Below are 18478 nucleotides of genomic sequence, written 5' to 3'. Positions count from 1 at the left end.
CTCTATATGAATGCCTTTGGGCTGAGTCTTAATGATCACTTCGGGGCATTTTCCTGAATTTAGGTCAGGCTCCATCCAAATCGTCAGTAAGCATTTAGTAAGCGCTTACTGTGTGCCGGGCACCGAGCTCAGCGGGGCGGACACAAGGAAAGGTAAGAGGCACGTTTGCGATCAGTGGGGGGAGGAGGCGATGTGCGGTATTTACGTAAATCTCACCCACCCCACATCTCATTCCGCCCACAAAGGTGGGGCGGGAAGGGCTCCGCGTTTAGAGGCAGGAGCCCTGCCTACAAATGCCAGGTTTTCTTTGTGTGTGACCGTGGGCAAGCCGACCCTCAGCTTCCTCACTTGCAAAATGAGGACCAGACGGCCTCTAAAGACCCTTCCAGCTCTAAATCTATGATTTCCCCGTAAGGGTGGGGGTCGTGTGAGCAGAGACAAGGGGACGAGTAGCGCCATCAGAGAAGATGACCGTGGACTAGGTGGTCAGCGTTTCGCAGGGACTGCGCAAGAACGTCGGGAGGTGGCGGCGCAGGCGCAATGTAGTCCTTCTCTAACGGGGCTGAACCCAGGTGCGGGCTGGGGGTAAGAAAGAGAGAAGGGAGGGGGCTGGTTTACGCGGGAAATTCGAAACAGACCATCCCCCTCTCCTCCTTACGCCCACTAAGAACGCTCCTGCTCATGCGCCTAGGAAGTCTTCCGGGTGCCTGTTTGTGTTCTTGAGAGCTGCTGATAAAGTTGGTTGAAAGAGCGGGAGTGGGCCGTGATGGCGGCGTCCGGGGCCGTTGTAGGAGGCGGCGGCCGTGGCGGCCGGCTGGGTTACTTGTCGCTGGCGCTCGGGGTGTCCCTGCTCAAATGCCTTCTCATACCCGCCTAGTAAGGGGCTCGGAGGGAGAGAGGGCAGGAGGGCTGGGGGGCGGTCCGGTTCCACCCTCACCCCTGGCTCTTGGGCCGGGGAGGAGGAGGGACATCCGGGTAACGGGGAGGAGACCCTCGATCCCCGGGGGCCCAGTTCTGCTGCACCCGTGGTTCCCGGCCTCACTTGCCGAAGGAGTCTTGGATTCAGATGAGAGGCTACCGAGCCAGAGCCCTAGGTTTATAGGTGGGGAAACTGAGGCAGGAAGGCGAAGTAACCATTAAACCCAGGGTCACACAGCTAGTGAGTGCCCGAGGCCGTGTGTGAATCCGGGTCTGCTTGACTCCCAGCCCGGCCACGCCAAGTTGCCCTCTTCCATTCAATCCTGCAAGCTTTTTATTAAGCCCCTGCTGTATACCAGGCGTCCTGCTAAGCCAACTGACTTCTGCTCTGAGCTCCCTTACACTTCCAGTGCTCCATCTTTCCTAAGAACCCTTCCAGCGCCATCCAATCAGTCAACAAGCCTTTGTTAAACATCTCAGTTTTTCTGTAGAGTGTAATGAAGTCCTAATTAGCCTGAAGAGACAGGTTTTAAATGCCCACTAGAGGAGGCCATCCGTGTATGTAGTTATTAACCTCATCAGGCCACGATTTCTTGCGTGAAATGATTATGTTGACTTGAGTGGTCTTTGCAACCCGACCTTTTTCTCAGTCCATCAGCCCCCTCCTCTGACCTCTTCATCCTACACCTTACATCCACCTACCTCGTGCAGACAGCTACCACCATCCGCCATCCGCGCTGCTCCCTTCATCACCTCTCACCTGCACTGCTGCAGCAGCACCGTCGTTGGATTCCGTGCTGTCTGTCACACTGATACTCCTAGCATCTCTGACCACGGCACCTCTGTTGCCCGCATTGTGGCCTATTTAAAACCTTCCACCATCCGTCACCTGAGTTATAGTCTCATTTCATGTTGCTCCTCATGCATCTCTTCCAGGCAAACTGGCCTGCTAGCTAATCCTCTTGCACCATGTTCTACCCCTGCCTTCCTACCTCTGGATAAACATTTCTCCCTATGTAGAATGAACTCCCTTCTAGCATCTTCCTCTTAGAATCCCTGACTTCCCCAAAAAACACAACTGAGGCCCTATTTCCTACTTTAAACCTTATACAACTTTTACTTATATCTTTAGAGATTTTTGAAGTGAGTAGGCCTCCTTGCTCCAACATGAAGATAACTCCAGACCACCATGTTTTAGTTCTTATGTCTAATTTTGTAATTGTTTTTCCTATCCTTTACTGTCCCCTGACACTTATCTGTCCACTAGAATGTTTTTGTTCCTAGCTTATGGTATATGAAAAAAAAGAAATATCTAAGCTTATATGAATTCTGTGTAAAAAAATGTAACTAGCCTTTGAGTCAAAAAGCCCCTCACTTGGAGTGAAATGCAAGATGGTTGTTTTGCGTGGTTAGAGGCCTTTTTTCTTTACTTTTGGGTTTATGATTAGGTTTTAGGATGTAGAGCCTGCCCTAAGTCTGACCTTTAGATAAGTGAGTTGTTATAGTGTTATGTTGCTAAACTAGTTTTACTCATAAACACACATATTTAATGTCTTTTTTATAGAATAAATTTTGTATTAGGAAATATACGGCCCCTTAAGAATGGGAATATGAAACCAAAGTACAATCCTTTGTCATAGATGTAATTTCTTAATGAAAGGGTTTTGTTGTTGGTTCTTTTTGCTTTTTGGCAGTTATTCTACAGATTTTGAAGTACACAGGAACTGGCTTGCCATCACTCACAGTTTACCAGTATCACAATGGTACTATGAGGTAAATATGTTTTGTTTTTTAGTATTAAGCATGTATTATCTTTCTTCCAATGGTGAATTTGATACAACCTAAATATGCATCAATGAAGAGAAGATAGTTTCCAGTAATACCTAATTCAATTACAGAACTTCACAGTTTCTGAGTTGGAAGGGATCTCTACTTGATACTTGAAAAAAAATACCCACAAATAGCCATCTAGCCTCTACTTTGAAACTTCCAAGGAGGGGAAAACCCTTTACTCCAAAGACAGCCCATTCCACTTTTGACAAATTTTTTAGAAAATTCTTTCTAACATCAAGCCCAAATTTGCCTCTGTGCAACTTTTTACATTAGTCCCCAGTTTGGGGCCAAACAATCCTTCATGTCAGCCCTTTAATATCTGAAAACAGCTATCATAAGATCATAAGTATAGAAGTAGAAAAGACCCCAGAATCTAGTCCAGTTGCTTTGTTTTACAGATGAGGAAAATGAGGTTATATACTTGTCAGAGGTCAAACAGATTAAGCCTCAGAGGCAGAATTTGAAACAGGTCCTTTGACTTTGGAGTCATTCAGCTTTATCTTTATTGTACTGCTGTTTGGCATGCTCTCATATCCCACTAAGTCTTCTCTTTTCCAGGCCAGGGAGACCTCATGCCTTAAACTAATCTTTTTTGACATAGATTCAACTTCCTTCACTATTCTAGTTATCCAATCTCTCCTCCATTAAATAACAAAATAAAGTTTAATTTGGCTCTTTTCGTGATTTTCCTTAACTTTATCACTGAGTAAATCACCTACTTCAAAATTTCTTAATTCATAAGATTGATAGAATAGTAACAGTTTGCATTATATCTTTATTTGGATAAGAGGGACTGTCCTTGAACTTTATTGTTAAAGTATGATAGCTTGTAGTGGAAAAAGCAATGGTGTACACGTGAGGAGTCCTGGATTTTAGTCCTGATTCTACTAATAACTAACTGCATGACCATGGGTAAGCTACCTTACTATTCTTGGCTTCAGTTTGCCTTCTGTCTCTAGCCTTCACCAGGAACTCTCCTTCTTCACCACCCTTCTATGTATTCCTGTGTTTGGCATCTTTATTTTAAAGAAGTTTAGGGCTTTCCCAAGAAACCAGCTCTTCTCAGAGGTAGCCTGGGTGACTTTACCTCTGTCTGTAGGGCTCTTTTTACCCTTTAAAATCAGGCATTTGGATTAGATAATCCCTTAGGGCACCTTTGCATCCAGCAGTCTGTGATTTTCCAATATGTATAGTCAGTTGTAGTATTTTTTAAATTTCTTTCAATTAACAAATAATGTATTTTCTCTTTTTTACCTCTCTTCCCCATTAAAAAAGAAAAGAGAGACCAAATCCCTTTAACAAATATGCAGAATCAAATAAATCAGATTCTTTTTATTACCCTTGTCCAAAAAATATATATCTCTATACCCTAAATTCATTACTTCTCTTGCAGTAGGGCGGTACCATGTTTTATCATAGATTCTTTGGAATTATGGCTGGCCATTATGTTTATCAGATTTTTTAAAGTCTTTTGAAGTTGTTTGTCTTTAAAATGTTGTTATATAAATTGTTGTCCTAATTCTGCTCATTTCAATCTGTATCTGTTCCCAGCTAACATCAGTTCTTTTTCCTTCACAGTTATTCCAAAGTTTCTCTGAAACTACTCCCTTCATTTTTTATAGCACAATAATATTCCATTGCATTCCTGTATCATAAAAATCATCATAGCTAGTATTAATATAGGTTTCAAAGTGCTTTACAAAGATTATCTCATTTTTTCCTCACAGTAACCTGGGAAGTAGGTGCCATTATTACTTCCATTTTTGCAGATGAGGAAACTGAGACTGAGAGATTAAGTAACCAGTTTGTTCATTTCCCAATTGATGGATATCTCCTTAGTTTCCAGTTTTGGGTTACTTTGAGAAAGAACAGCTTTAAACATTTTTGTACATATAGGTCCTTTTCCTCTTTCTTTGATTTCTTTGGGGTATAGACCAAGTTGAGGTATAGCAGGGTCAAAGGGCACATACACTTTGGTGGTAACTTTTGGAGCATGGTTCCAAATGGCTTTCCAGAATGGCTGGAGCCATCACCGCTGCAGTGCCTTAGTGTGCCTGTTTTCCTGCAGCCCCTGCAACTTTTGTCATTTTTCTCTTTTTCAAGGACACAGGGAGTTCAGCTTGGGGTACAGACAACAATTTATGTCGGCTGGGGGCGGGGATAAAGGGCCTTCGTCTTTGACATATTCAGAGCCTCTTGTATTCTCTGGGTCCTGTGTTTCTGGAAAATATGGCAACTCAAAAGGGGACCCATTAATATTCATTAACATCCCCCCCTTTTGGTCAAAGGTGACCCCTGGATATGCCAGTGACCAGCAAGACAGCACTTGGTAAAACATTACCATGGATACTACCTGGGAAAGCCCCTGTTACAAAGTTAGATCAGAACCCTTAGCCAAGCACAGTACAAACCATAGTAAGAATGTCCAAAATTGCTTATTTCTCTTTTTTTCCTTCCTTCCTTCCTTCCTTCCTTCCTTCCTTCCTTCCTTCCTTCCTTCCTTCCTTCCTTTTTTTCTTTCTCACTTTCTCTCTTTCCTTCTTTTTCTTTCTCTCTTCCTCTCTTTCTTCCTTTCTCTCTTCCTCTCTTCTCTTGCACATGTGCATACACATACACAGAAATCTAGAGTTAACACTATATATAAGTAACATGTATACAATTCAGATTCTACTTATTTTGCTTTACATGCATTAAACTTTTTTTATTTTTTTTTTTTAAGCAATTGGGGTTAAGTAACTTGCTCAAGGTTACACGGCCAGTATCCCAACACTGGAGCCGTTGCTCTTACTTACTGAGCCACCTGGCCGCCCCGTGCATTAAACTTTTTAAGGTACTAATGTATCACTTTGTTCCCTAAAAGAGGCAATCAGATATTATTGTCTTTTTTAATATGTTGCCTTTGCCTCCCCATGAGCAATTAACATTTCTGTAGTTATTTAGGTCTGTCTTTAATTCTGTAAATAGTAATTTGTGGTTGTATTCATATAGATCTTAAACCTATGACATACTATACCTGTGGTTCTACGTGCATTCTTCACTGTTTGGAGGTATATAGACTTTTTTTTTTTTACTGTAAACTTAATAAACAAATTGTTTGTCAACAAAAATAAACATACAAAATATCTTCTGTAAAACCCTTAGCATTTAATGAGATAGAACTAAATTAATACATAAAACAAGCAATTTGTTGGTAGCAGTATACTTTAACACAACTCTGAAACTTACATTGTCTTCTTTTAATTCAGTTTTACTTTCAGTTCTAAATTCTTTCCTTTTCCTTACCCTTTCCCAACCCATTGAGAAGGCAAGAAAAGCAATCTAGAAAAACCATCTATTACAATATGTATAGTAATGCAAAACAAATTCCTGCATTAGCCATATCCAAAGAAAGAAAGAAAAGAAAATGTTTAAATCTTTACTGAGTCTATTAACTCTCTATCTAGAGATAGATAGCATCCTTTCATTTTGGAGTCCTTTGAAATTATTGTTGGTCATTGTATTGATCAGAGATCCCAAGTCTTTCATATTTGATTATCTTTTTGCATAAGTTTACTAAGTCCTCCTAGATTTCTCTGAAACCATCCTTTCATCATTTCTTATAGCACCATAGAATTCTATCACATTTCTATACCAAAACATAGTCAGCTATTCCCCAATTGATGGACATCTCCTTAGTTTCCAATTCTTTGATACCATAGAAAGAACTGTAATAAATATTTTTGTACATACGAGTTTTTCTCTTATCTCTTTGGGGCATAGACTTAGTAGCATCATCATGGGACTTAAGGGTATGTACAATTTAATAGCTTTCTCAGCATAGTTCCAAATTGTTCTCTAGAATGATTGAACCGACCACCAATGCTTTAGTGACATCCATTTTTGGATGTGGACAGTATGGAAATTAGTTTTGCTTGACTATACATATTTGTTAAAAAAAATTTTTTTTAATTTTTCAAAGCAAGGGAAGGTGAGTTGCGGAAAGATTAAATTCTTGGTAATTTTTTTAAAAATTAAGTTTTACATAAAAATGAGAAAAGGATCCATACATGCAAAAATATTTATAGCATGTCTTTTTGTGGTGGCCAAGAATTGGAAATTGAGGGGATTCCCATCAATTGAGGAATAGGTGAGCAAATTATAGTATACAATGTAATGGAATACTATTGTTATGTAAGAAATGATGAGCAGGTGGACTTTAGGAAAATGTGGAAAGACATATGAACTGACATTGAGTAAAGTGAGCAGAATCAGGAGAACATTGTACACAGTAACAGTAACATTGTGCTGTGACTAACTTTGGTAGACTTAGCTCTTTTCAGCAATGCAAGGATCTAAGACAATTCCAAAAGACTCATGATGGAAAATGCCATCCACATCCAGAGAAAGAACTATGGAGTCTGAATGTAGATCGAAGCATACTATTTCCTTTCTTTTTTTTTTTGGTTACTTCTTTCTCATGGTTTTCCCCTTTGGTTCTAATTCTTCTTTACAACATGGCTAATATGGAAATATGATTGTACATTTACAGCCTATGTCAGAGTTCATGCTGTCTTGGGGGAGGGGGAAATTTAGAACTCAAAATCTTATAGAAGTGAATGCTGAAAACTAAAAATAATTTTTTTTAATTCAATTTTTAAAAAATGTCATAGGGTCCTAGAATGTTAGAGATATTACTTGGAACCATACAGAGCTTGGATAAGATATAGTCTCTGCCTTTATGGAGTTTATAGTCTAGTTGAGGAGTAAGGCACTGGTCGACATAAGGCATATAAGAAAGTGTTGTATAGTGGAAAGTGCTGAACTTAGAGTCAGCAGAACTAATAAGTTCAAATCTTGCTTCAGATTACTTTCCAGTTCTGTGACAATAGTCAGGTCACAGTGGTCAGTTCTTTTGCCTATAAAATGACGAAAATAATGTTTATGCTACTTACCTCACACAGTAGTGAGGAAAATGCACTTGACAAGTCTTAGAGTACACTATATTGTTACAACAGTAACACTTGAGATATACATTGGTATGAGATCAGGGAAGGCTTCCTGGAAGACATAGCATTTGCATTTAGCTCTATGAGGGGCTTGCATTATATCCTATTTATAGGTAGTTTGATTAATTTTACTTCCTAAAAAGTATGAACTGACTATGTTTTTAAAAGATTTACACTTTACTTTTACTTTTTTCATCTCTGACTGTGTGTATGTGTGTGTGTTCTCTCTCCCTTTGACCATAGGCAACCTCAGAGTGGACTTTGGATTACCCTCCATTTTTTGCATGGTTTGAATATGCACTGTCACACATTGCCAAAGTTTTTGACCCAGAGATGCTGAATATACAGAACTTGAATTACGCCAGTCCTAAAACTGTACTTTTCCAGAGATTTTCCGTCATTTTTACAGATGTCCTCTTTATATATGCAGTCTATGAGTAAGTCTAAGGATCATCTTCTTATGTGGTGGAAGGGAAAATATTGCATTTCATAGTTTAATTTGTTCTCATGTCTAAATTTTTTTTTTGCTTTTTTTAGAGGGCAGTTGGGGTTAAGTGACTTGCCCAAAGTCACACAGCCAGTTTTTGTGTTAAGTGTCTGAGGCCATGTTTGATCTCAGTTCCTCCTGATTCCAGGGCTAGTGCTCTATTCGCTGCGCCACCTAGCCACCCCTCATGTCTAATTTTTTAACAACAAAGTTCCTGTGACAGCAAGGGCTCCAGAAATTCTTAACTACATTGTACATTATGTAGAAGATGTAGTTAAAATAAAAAAAAAATTATGAAGCCTCCAGTGTGTATTCAGTGTAGGGTCCTGTTGTAGGCATCAGGATGGAAGCCTGGATAAGTCAAACGTAAGTGAAAGTATCAGCCTGTTGAAGGATGTGACACAAACTCAGGTAATGATATTCAAAATAGAAAATCACAAGGACTTAAAAGAAACAGAGAGGGAAGAGTGCTGTGTAAAGTCTAAGAAAGGAAAATAATATTTAATCTCAGCTTTGAGTATAAAATGTCAGAGCTGGAAGGGATCTTAGAAACATCTAGTGTACTCCCACCATCTCCATTTTACAGAGAAGAAAACAGAGATCCAGAAAGGGGAAGCTACCCATGGTCCAGTCCATGGACACATACTAAGTGACAGGAATAGAATTTGAGCCTAGGTTAAAATTCTAAACTTACTATCCTTTCCAAGTATGCCATACAGCCTCTTCCTGGAAAAGAATTTTTTTTTTTTTAATGGAAGACTATAGTGAAAAGGACAAAGTAAAAGAAAAAGTCAAGTACAGTCAACTTTGGCTAGTGGCATCATCTGCTTTTTAGAGGAAAATCTTCCTTTCAAGTTATGAAATTACCATCTCAATATAGTCTCTCAGTAGCTGGAAAGAAATGGGGTTTGAACTTTCTTCTTCAGTCAGATGAGATGGAGGCAACTAGGTGGTACAGTGGATAGAGCCCTAGGCCAGGGAAGAATTCAGTTCAAATCCAGCCTCAGACACTTACTAGCTATGAGATCCTGGGTAAGCCACTTAATCTCCCATTGATTCTTTTCCTCATTTGTAAAATGGGGATAATAATGCTGTTACTAATAATAACTTCTACCTCCCAGGGTTATTTTGGGGATCAGATGAGATTTAAAAAAGAGCTTAGCACGGTGCCTGGCATATACTAGATGCTATATAAATGTGAGGTATTATTACTATAAAGTATGTATAATATTTTGCAAATCTTTAAAACACTATATAAATACAAGCTATTAATTCTTTTAAACCACCTCGGAAATTACCTCCTTGGGAAATTGTACATCAGACAGCAAATGCTTGTTCATTTTTATTCAACAGATATTTTTAAAGGCCTGCTATGTGTAAGGTCCTGCACTAGACACAGGGGAAGAAAAAAAGATAAATAAGATGTGGTCTGTGTCCTCAAGGAACTTACAGTCTAGAAGGAAGATAAGACAGATACACAGAGAACTGTAATGCAAAATAGAGTATGAGTGAGTATCCCAGGGAATTATCAAAAGGGGAAGTCAAGGGTCATATGCTATTACTAGCTAGAGGATCTAGGGAAGGCTTTCATGAAGAAGGTAGTATTTGTATTGACCTTTGCACCTTGGACAATTCTAAATGTTGTTCTACCCAACAGTTAGGATAAATTAAGCAAAGGAGAAAATGGAAATAATTGAATTAATGTATAGTCCCTCCAGAGTTTATTATTTTGCTTGAAGCATGTAAGTTGTGCGAGTACAAAAATCCATTCTACATTCAAGTACAAGGGATTTGGATATTCAGATAATCAAGAGTTGACAGTGTGTCCTGTTCTTAATTTGGTTAGTATAACTGTAAAGTAGCCCATGATAGCCTGTTTTTCCACATTTTCACTTTTAAGAAGATATGAAGCATACTGTGCCCTCCAAATTCTCAGAATTTTACAGTTAAAAAAGTCTAAATTGAAAATATTTGTTGGAAGCAGCAGGGCTTAGAAAGTAAGAGTAGAATTGTTTCAGAGGTCCTTTTCAGACTGCATTACTGACTAATTAAGACACTCTAGGTCATCTTTTCAAATCACCCTTGAGACTCCATGTGTCCAATCAATAGAATGAAGGCACGGCGGGGCTATTTTTAAAAAGTAGTTCACTTAGATCATGGGATTTATTACTGTTAGAGACCTTAGAAATCATCTACTTCGTTTTCCAGATCAGGAAATTGAAAAGAATGATCTGCCACAGATCATAAAAGTAGAAAATAGCAGCCCTGACATTTGAACCCAAGTGCCAGAATTCAGCTATCTATATATCTTCTTGAAATCTCCCCAAATTGTCACCTAAGAGCAGAACTGTTCATAAATTTGTGATTTATATAGAGGATAATTTTATCCTTCAAAAGGTAGAGGAATCAATAAGGCATTTTCTTTACTAATAAGGAGTAACTGGTTGTTGAAGTGGGAATTGTTGAATCTAATTTTGGAAGCAAATCATAGATTTCCTGATGGAAGAGGAGTGAAAAGCTATGCATAGTTTTACATGCATCCTAGATTTGGATAGAACAGATTTCCAAGGGTTCAAATAAAACATAAGGAAGACTTAATAGCCTAATACAGTGGTGTCAAGCCCAGATATATTCAGTGACAACTAAACCATACATTCAGAGCCCTGCAGAAGAGGCAGAGCCTCTTGACTTAGAAAACCATATATTAATATTATTTGGTTTTTTTCCTTATTTATTTATTCCCCCTGCCCCCGCTGCCTTTAATCTGGTACAAGTCACACTTGAGAGTGTTGTACATCACATGCAGACCATGGACCACTTTTTGACACCTCTGGCCTAATATTTTGCATGAGAAGTTTGCTCAAGTGAAATAGGAAGCTCTCTCAAGATTGAAATTCAATGAATTCACAAGCAGAAATTACTCCATTGAGGAGAGAAAAGGATGAACTCTCTAAAGAAATCAATGTGGATGTACAGGGGTTCCATCAACAAACTCAGATTTTAAAATATACATAGAGAAAATGGAAGTAAAGAGAAATAAGAAAGAATGAATACAAGTAGTAAGACAGTCCTATGAGAATTGTGTTATGAGTGCTGAACCACAGAAAAAGCAGAATTTTTTTTTTTTTTAGTTTTTTACTTCTATTACAGGTAAGAGAAAGATCAAAGAAAGGACAGGATCACTGCTTTATGTGGACAGTAGATTATAGAAAATGATGAGAGGGGAAACTACTCAACTTTTACTATTTTGTCTCTTTTCTCTTCCAAAGAAATTGTTCCTTAGTTGAGAAAGAACAACAAAAATGGTTTGCAGGTAATGAAAACCCACCAGAATACTGCTTTCTGTGCATTAGGCTCAGACAAACTACATGCTAGAGTACTGAAAAAACAAATGGGATTGCTGAGCTAGTTGGCAATTTGCTAAAAGGTTTTGAGAATGGCACATGTGCTACAGGATTTAAGAAAGGCAAATGTCCCATTTCTCAAAAGAAGAATACAGGGTGGACTCTACACATTATAGACCTATGAGTTTGACTTAAATTTTTATTGATATGTTTTGTATTTACATTACCTTTATTTCCACATCTATCCTTTATCCTTTCCCCTCCCCAGAGAGCCATACCCTCTAACAAAGAATAAAAAAAGAAACAGTTTGACAAAACTAACCAGTGCATCATTAGAGCATTGTATCTTAGATTAAGATCTGGAAGAGACAATCTGATAGTACATTCAGTATTTCACACTCATATTCCCCAAAAATTGATCAAAGAAGGGATGGTGGTACCTTTTCTTTTTTCTTCCTTGGTATAAGAGCTTAACTTTTTCCTGGTAGAATTTCAGAACACAGTATTACAATGATATGTAAGTACTTAGAAACTGAGGAATCATTGGTCACTAAAAGTCAATGTAACTTTATCAGGAACCAGTCAAACCAAACTAATTTCATTTCCTTTTTGAGATAGGTAACCAAACTGGTAGGTCAATGGAATACCATATATGTAGAATAGAATGCTTAGATCTTAGCAAGACATTTTATGCAGTCTTTTATGCATATGGATTAAATGGAATTATATGGAGTAGATGGTAGTATAGAAAAACACATTTTTTTAAACTACTGGGCAAAGGAAGAGGTCAAAGAAGGGATTTGACAACTACCCTTATTCAGAGGAGTGGGCCTTAACAGTTGATAGAAAAAAGTAACTCTGGCTAGGTGGCGCAGTGAATAGAGCACTGGCCCTGGAGTCAGGCAGACCTGGGTTTGGATTTGGCCTCAGACACTTAACACACACAAAAACCCTAGCTGTGTGATCTTGGGCAAGTCACTTAACCCCAATTGCCCTCCGAAAAGAAAAAAGTAACTCTTCACATCTTATTTTGCTTCTCTTTTCTCTACCTAAATATGAACTGAACCCCAGGGTACTGAAAAAACTGATAGTTGTCATTACTGAACTTCTATCAAGTGATCTTTCAATGGTCATAGTGTAGCTCATCACTGAAAAGTCATGGAGAACAGGAGATGTGCTGCAGGACTGTAAAGGACAGGTGTCCTGGGGAGAGAGTTGAATCTATAAATTTTAAACCAATAAGCTTGATTTTAATTCCTGAGATTGGCTGAAAGAACAGTATATAGTTAACCTGAAGACTAAGAAGGGATCTAATAATAGCTTTCTTAGATATTTAAAGGAGTAATGGGTGGAATTGCAAAGAAATAAGTTTAGGTTTAATGTAAGGAAAAACCTTCTAAAATTGAAACCTATCCAAAATTGAAATGGACCACTTCAGATGTCAGTGAGTTTGCCCTCACTGGAAGTCTTCAAACAAAAGACTGGATAATTTCTTGTTGGTCAGGTACTGATTGGACTAGACCTTTGAAATCCCTTAGTGCTCTTAGATTCTCTTAACTATTTGACTCCAATTCCAGTGGCTTTTCCATTATGCCAGGCTACCTCATAAGCATTTATGTCTCCATATAAGCATTTATATGTAAACTAATTAAAGATTGGTTGGCTCCTTGTTCAGGATTCATGATTTGGATATAAGTTAGACTGGAAAATCTTTAAGATTTAGTGTGGTATAATGAAAAGAGCCCTAGATTTAAGAGTCAGGAGACCTGAATTCCATTCTGGATTTGGACTTTTTCATACTCTGTTACCTTGGGTAAATCACTCAATTTCCTCATCTGCAAAATAGGGATAATAATATTTGTATTGTCCATGCAGAATTGTTAAAGAGAAAGTAAACCTCAAAAACGCTTTAGAAATATGAGTTGTCATAAGTCATCTAATTCTAAAATTCTATCCTGTAAATTCCAAAGTAGGGGTGGCTAGGTGGCACAATGAATAGAGCACCAGCCCTGGAGTCAGGAGGACCTGAGTTCAAATCCATCCTCAGACACTTGACACACTTACTAGCTGTCTGACCTTGGGCAAGTCACTTAACCCCAATTGCCCTCCCCTCCCCAAAAAAGCAAAAGTATAATTGTAAATTCCAAAATAATAGTATGTTTTTGTAATAGCAAAGTCATTGATATTTCTGCCTTATTCCTTCTAAATATTTTCCTGTAGGTGCTGCAAATGTATTGAGGGGAAAAAAGCTGGGAAAGAACTTACAGAGAAGCCAGCATTTATTCTTTCGATCTTACTTCTGTGGAATTTTGGATTGCTAATTGTGGACCGTATCCTTTTAATTTTTTTGTGTTTGGGGCAGCTAAGTGGTGCAGTGAATAAAGCACTGGCCCTAGAGTCAGGAGGACCTGAGTTCAAATCTGGCCTCAGACACTTGACACAAAAAACTAGCCGTGTGACTTTGGGCAAGTCACTTAACCCCAGTTGCCCTCCAAAACACACACATACACACACACACAAATTTGTGTTTTCTTCACTTATGTACACACTGGATATGTATACACAATTAATACTTTCTGTGGATCATAGTGAACTTTGAGCTTTTCTGTTTATTATTGAGGTTTAGTAGGATTGGGTAAGTTTCGGTTTTCTCTCATCACCAAAAATGTAGTAATTATTCACCATGTTGATGTCCAAAATTTTATTTCCAAATCTAGCACACATTTTCCTCCTCCTACCATCAAGTGGGCTGAGGATGTCCAAGGTCAAAACTGCTGATCTAATGGGGTATAGTGAATAGAGTGCTGACCTTGGAGGTATGTGGTTTTTGGCCAGACTACTTAAAACCACTCTGAACCTCAGTTTTCTCATCTATAAAATAGAGATAAATTGCACCTACCTCCCAGGATTGTCATGAAGATCAAGTGAGATATGTAAAATGCTTTGCAAACCTTAAGTACTGTATAAATGTTAGCTTAGTAAGTTGTTATTATTATGGTTAGCTATTCGTAGATAGAGCACTGCATTTGATTTCAGTTGATCTAAGTTGGACTCCCACTTAATTGCTATGTGAATGTGGGCAAATTGCCTTAGATTTGCCTCCTGCGCAAAGATAACGAATACTTGTATTACCTCTCAGGGCTGTCATGAGGAAAGTGTAACTATGAAGTGCTATCTCAATGCAAGCTATTAATATTACTTTCAAATTCCTAGGCCTGCTGGTGTTCGCATTGCATTATCTTTCTGGGTTGAATGTTGACAGGGTAAAGGTGGAGTCATCTTGTTTAATTCCATGTGTTCTTGTTAGAGCAGAGCTATGCACAAACTTCCCTTCTCTGTCAGTCTTTAAATTTTAAGGACAAAGAGTGGTTGGACTAGGGGGAAGAATATACTACAAATATGCCCTTTTCGATGAGAGGAATACAAGGTAGCATCAGGGGCATCGAGTCCCTGCTGCACTGACCCCTCACATGAGGTGTAAGGCCAGAGTGCTGACCTTAAGGTGAGGAGACCTGGGATCCAAGCCCAGCTGTGACACTTTACTGGCTGGTTGACCATTGGCAGCTCAGCCAAAATAGGGACAATAATATCTGAGCTCCCTACCTAAGTTATGAAGAAAGTGTTTCATATAAATATTGAAGTGAAATAGAAACATGATTTAAAGAATGTGTGGTGAGGCCAGAGTCTAATTCTATGGCAAGTAAAATGTTAACATCCAAATGCAGAGCTCTAGTTGTCTGATTTCCTGTGCTGGACAACATTTTGCAATGAACAGAGCTATTTTTTTCTATATTTGACTGTGATTGAAAATCACATGTTTTTTTTCCACGTTGGTTATTAGTGTCAGATGTTAGCTTTTGTCTAACCTTTGATTTAGGATCCATAGAGTCATGGGTCTAGAGCTGGAAGGGATCTTAAAGATCATAAAACCCAGTGCCCTCATTGTACCAAAAAGAGAGCTGAGGCTTAGAGAGGTTCATTTATCGTAGGGAAGGCCGTACAATTGTGTACTTAGGGTTTGAGTAGCAGCCTTGGGAGAGAATGCAGGCCCTCTGATTCCAAATCCTGGGGTACTTCCACTGTGCCATACAGCTAATAACAGATGACACTTCTGTAGCACTTTTAAAGTTGACAACTACCCTGTGAGGTAGGTAGTTTAAATATTATTATCCTTGTTCAGCAGATGAGGAAATTGAGGCAGAGATGGATTAAGTGACTTACCCATGTTTACACAGCTAGTTAGTGTTAGAGGCAGGATTCAAATCATATCTCATTTCTGTATCTATATCCAGCTCTCTTTCTACAACACCTTAGGACTTGTTAGTGTGAGTGGTGTTTTAGCCTTCCTGTGAATGTAGTCATTTTGCTCTGAATTTTGCTTACTCTTTGTGTTGGTAGAATCAATCTATATGTTTCTCTCATGTCGCAGTTTAATATTAAAGGTTCCATAATTTAATCAGTTTTGGGCCTTCCTTCCATTAATGTAGTTTGCAGTTCTCTTCATTCCTTAGCGGTGGGCAACTAGATGGCATAGTGGATAGAGTGCTGGTCCTGAAGTCAGGAAGACTCATCTTCCTAAGTTCAAGTCTCGCCTCAAACACTAACTAACTGTGTGACCCTGGGCAGTCACTTAACCCTGTTTGCCCCAGTTTCCTCATCTATAAAATGAGCTGGAGAAGAAAATGGTGAAACCATTAAGCCATTCTGTTTATGGTTCCATCTTTAAGGTTTTCCAGTCTGAGTAGAACCTGCTAAAGCTTATACTCTAGCCTTGACTTAGCCTTCCAAGGCAACTTGGAGGAGAATTTAATGGAAGTATAATTGTTAATACCATTGGAAAAAGTGGGAAATTTGTTCAGTGTGTCCCTCCTGCCTCCTGTGTATTCCCAGGAGAGCAACTGCTTAGACATCCTGGTCCCCATGCATGATCATTATTAGATCAGCCCAGGGGAAAGGGAAAGCTAAGCGATTTACCCTAGGGAATGAGCAGTCTAAGAAGAGGTTAATTGCCATTTACTAGCTTTATTACCTAGGGCATAGGGTATCTTAAACACATTTCTTCCCACTTCAAGTGTAATTCTTTCTATCAAATCATAAGGCTTTTCTGGTCAGCTACCCTGTAATCTCCAAACTGACTGACAAGTAGAATGATCATTCAAATCAAGTCAATCAAAATATGGAAGTTAGAAGGGAACAGTAAGTTCGAGGACATTATGGGAGGCAGAGGTGATGATATAAAATTTATTAAATAAACATTTTAAGAGGCCATATATAAAGTCAAAACCAGAATGCACCCAAACTTGTTTATTAAAGGCTTATTGTTAATCAAAAAATACTTTTTGACTTTGACAAGTCAAAATCTATGGATGCTGAATTTAAGAATTGAAACTTTTTTTTTCTTTGCACTGAAATCTAAGTAATTTATCAGATAATTGACCATAATTGAGAACGTTTTTCAAGGAAATTCAGAAATAGAGTTGGTCTCAGCTCACATCTATATAGTATTTACAGTTGACAGAGTATCATCCTTACTACAAACCTGTGGTATACGTTATTTATTATCCTCATGTTGAAAAAGAATGGGACTGGGGTTCAAAGAGACCATAGGAATTAGGGATGTGAGGAGCTTAGAAATCATCATCTAGTCTAGGTTAAGTGACCTTCCCAGGGTAACACTGTTTGGATGTTTTTTCTGTAAGGAGCAAAGTAAGGATTTGAACTTTGGTCCAAATCCAGTACTTTATCCTCTGCCATGCCTATGATAAGACACAAACTAGTCAGCCAGGACTCCAGGTTAAGTCTTCTTGTGCTTTGTCCAGTGCTAAGTAATAATTTTGTATTTAAGATAATCTTCAAAAGCATTTGTTATTACTGTTCATATTCCTTTTCATTATTTTGGGCATGATGGCACTGTTCATTTTGAATTTGGGATCTCCCATACTCTTTTCCTTCACCCAAAATCCAGATATTCACTTTCAGTACAACGGTTTTTTATTTGGATTAATGCTGCTTTCAATTGCTCGATTGTTTCAGGTAACTAAGAAATGGACATGGAAATTTTTTTTAAATACACATAAGTCTTTTTTAACTCTTAGAGGCTGCAGTAAGAAGTATGCACAATAAATTTAGTCAATGGATTCAAGCAAGTTTGCAAAGTTCTTAATGGCTAAGTTCAGATTGGCACCTACTCCTCATTTTTGAGAAGAGGAACTTGAACTACAAAGGGTTTTCATGCCAGGACAGGTCCTGAGCATTGATATTCTAGCATTTGGGTTTAGGATCCTGTGCTTCTTTTGCATCCAACATCGTCAGGGGATGTCGAACAGTAGGAGAAACCAAGACCCTAGTGGTTTTCTATTCAAGTCTACTAGAAAGCATTCTTCCTAAAAGCTATCTTTTTTTTTTTTTAAGCAGTTGGGGTTAAGTAACTTGCTCAAGGTTACACGGCCAGGTGTTTCTGGGTGGGTGCTAAGTGTGTGAGCCCAGATTCGGTCCCCAAGTAATCCCAACACTGGGACCGGTGCTCTTACTCACTGTGCTATCTGGCCGCCCCAAAAGCTATCTTTTTAAAAGTTGTTTTTATAAGTATGGTGGTTTCTAAAATTAGGTTATGATCCTAAATCATAAAATTAGTGAAGAGAGAATTGAAAGCTTCCCAGTTTCTTCTCTGTTGTACTTCATCTTATTTTGGTCAAATTGACAGGAGAGTGAAAGTAAATGAGAAATCTCATTATCCATGTTACAACTCTGTTGAGTTCTAGAACTATTAACTTACCTCTTTTTTAGAAACCATCAGCTTTGGGGCGGCTAGGTGGTACAGTGAGTAAAGCCCCGGAGTCAGGAGGACCCAAGTTCGGTTCTGTCCTCAGACACTTAACACCCACATACACACACAAAAAAAAACTAGCTGT

General features: G+C 38.7%; 1 protein-coding gene across 9 annotated transcripts in view; it reads left to right on the top strand.

The window, feature by feature from the left end:
* The first annotated feature begins 239 nt into the window (after nucleotides 1-239).
* The window catches only part of ALG8 (ALG8 alpha-1,3-glucosyltransferase), a 46416-nt gene continuing 28177 nt past the window's right edge, over nucleotides 240-18478 (top strand). Inside the window, exons 1-5 of one of the 9 annotated variants that reach the window (XM_069107110.1) lie at nucleotides 241-572; nucleotides 2613-2691; nucleotides 7980-8173; nucleotides 13788-13897; nucleotides 17533-17600. In XM_069107110.1, coding sequence (XP_068963211.1) covers nucleotides 8070-8173; nucleotides 13788-13897; nucleotides 17533-17600 — 282 coding nt within the window. In that variant the 5' untranslated portion in view covers nucleotides 241-572; nucleotides 2613-2691; nucleotides 7980-8069. Of the gene's footprint in view, nucleotides 586-700; nucleotides 877-2612; nucleotides 2692-7979; nucleotides 8174-9590; nucleotides 9732-13787; nucleotides 13898-17532; nucleotides 17601-18478 lie in introns of those variants that run through there. The other 8 variants (XM_069107115.1, XM_069107113.1, XM_069107118.1 and 5 more) reach the window with 8 other exon arrangements.

The sequence above is a fragment of the Petaurus breviceps genome, unplaced genomic scaffold (genome assembly GCF_028583685.1).
Source record: "Petaurus breviceps papuanus isolate PSGF00001 unplaced genomic scaffold, PetGlider_PUasm1.0 84980, whole genome shotgun sequence".
Lineage (NCBI taxonomy): Eukaryota > Metazoa > Chordata > Mammalia > Diprotodontia > Petauridae > Petaurus > Petaurus breviceps.
Note: the sequence above shows the minus strand (reverse complement) of the source record. Positions and strands in the feature narration are given on the sequence as shown.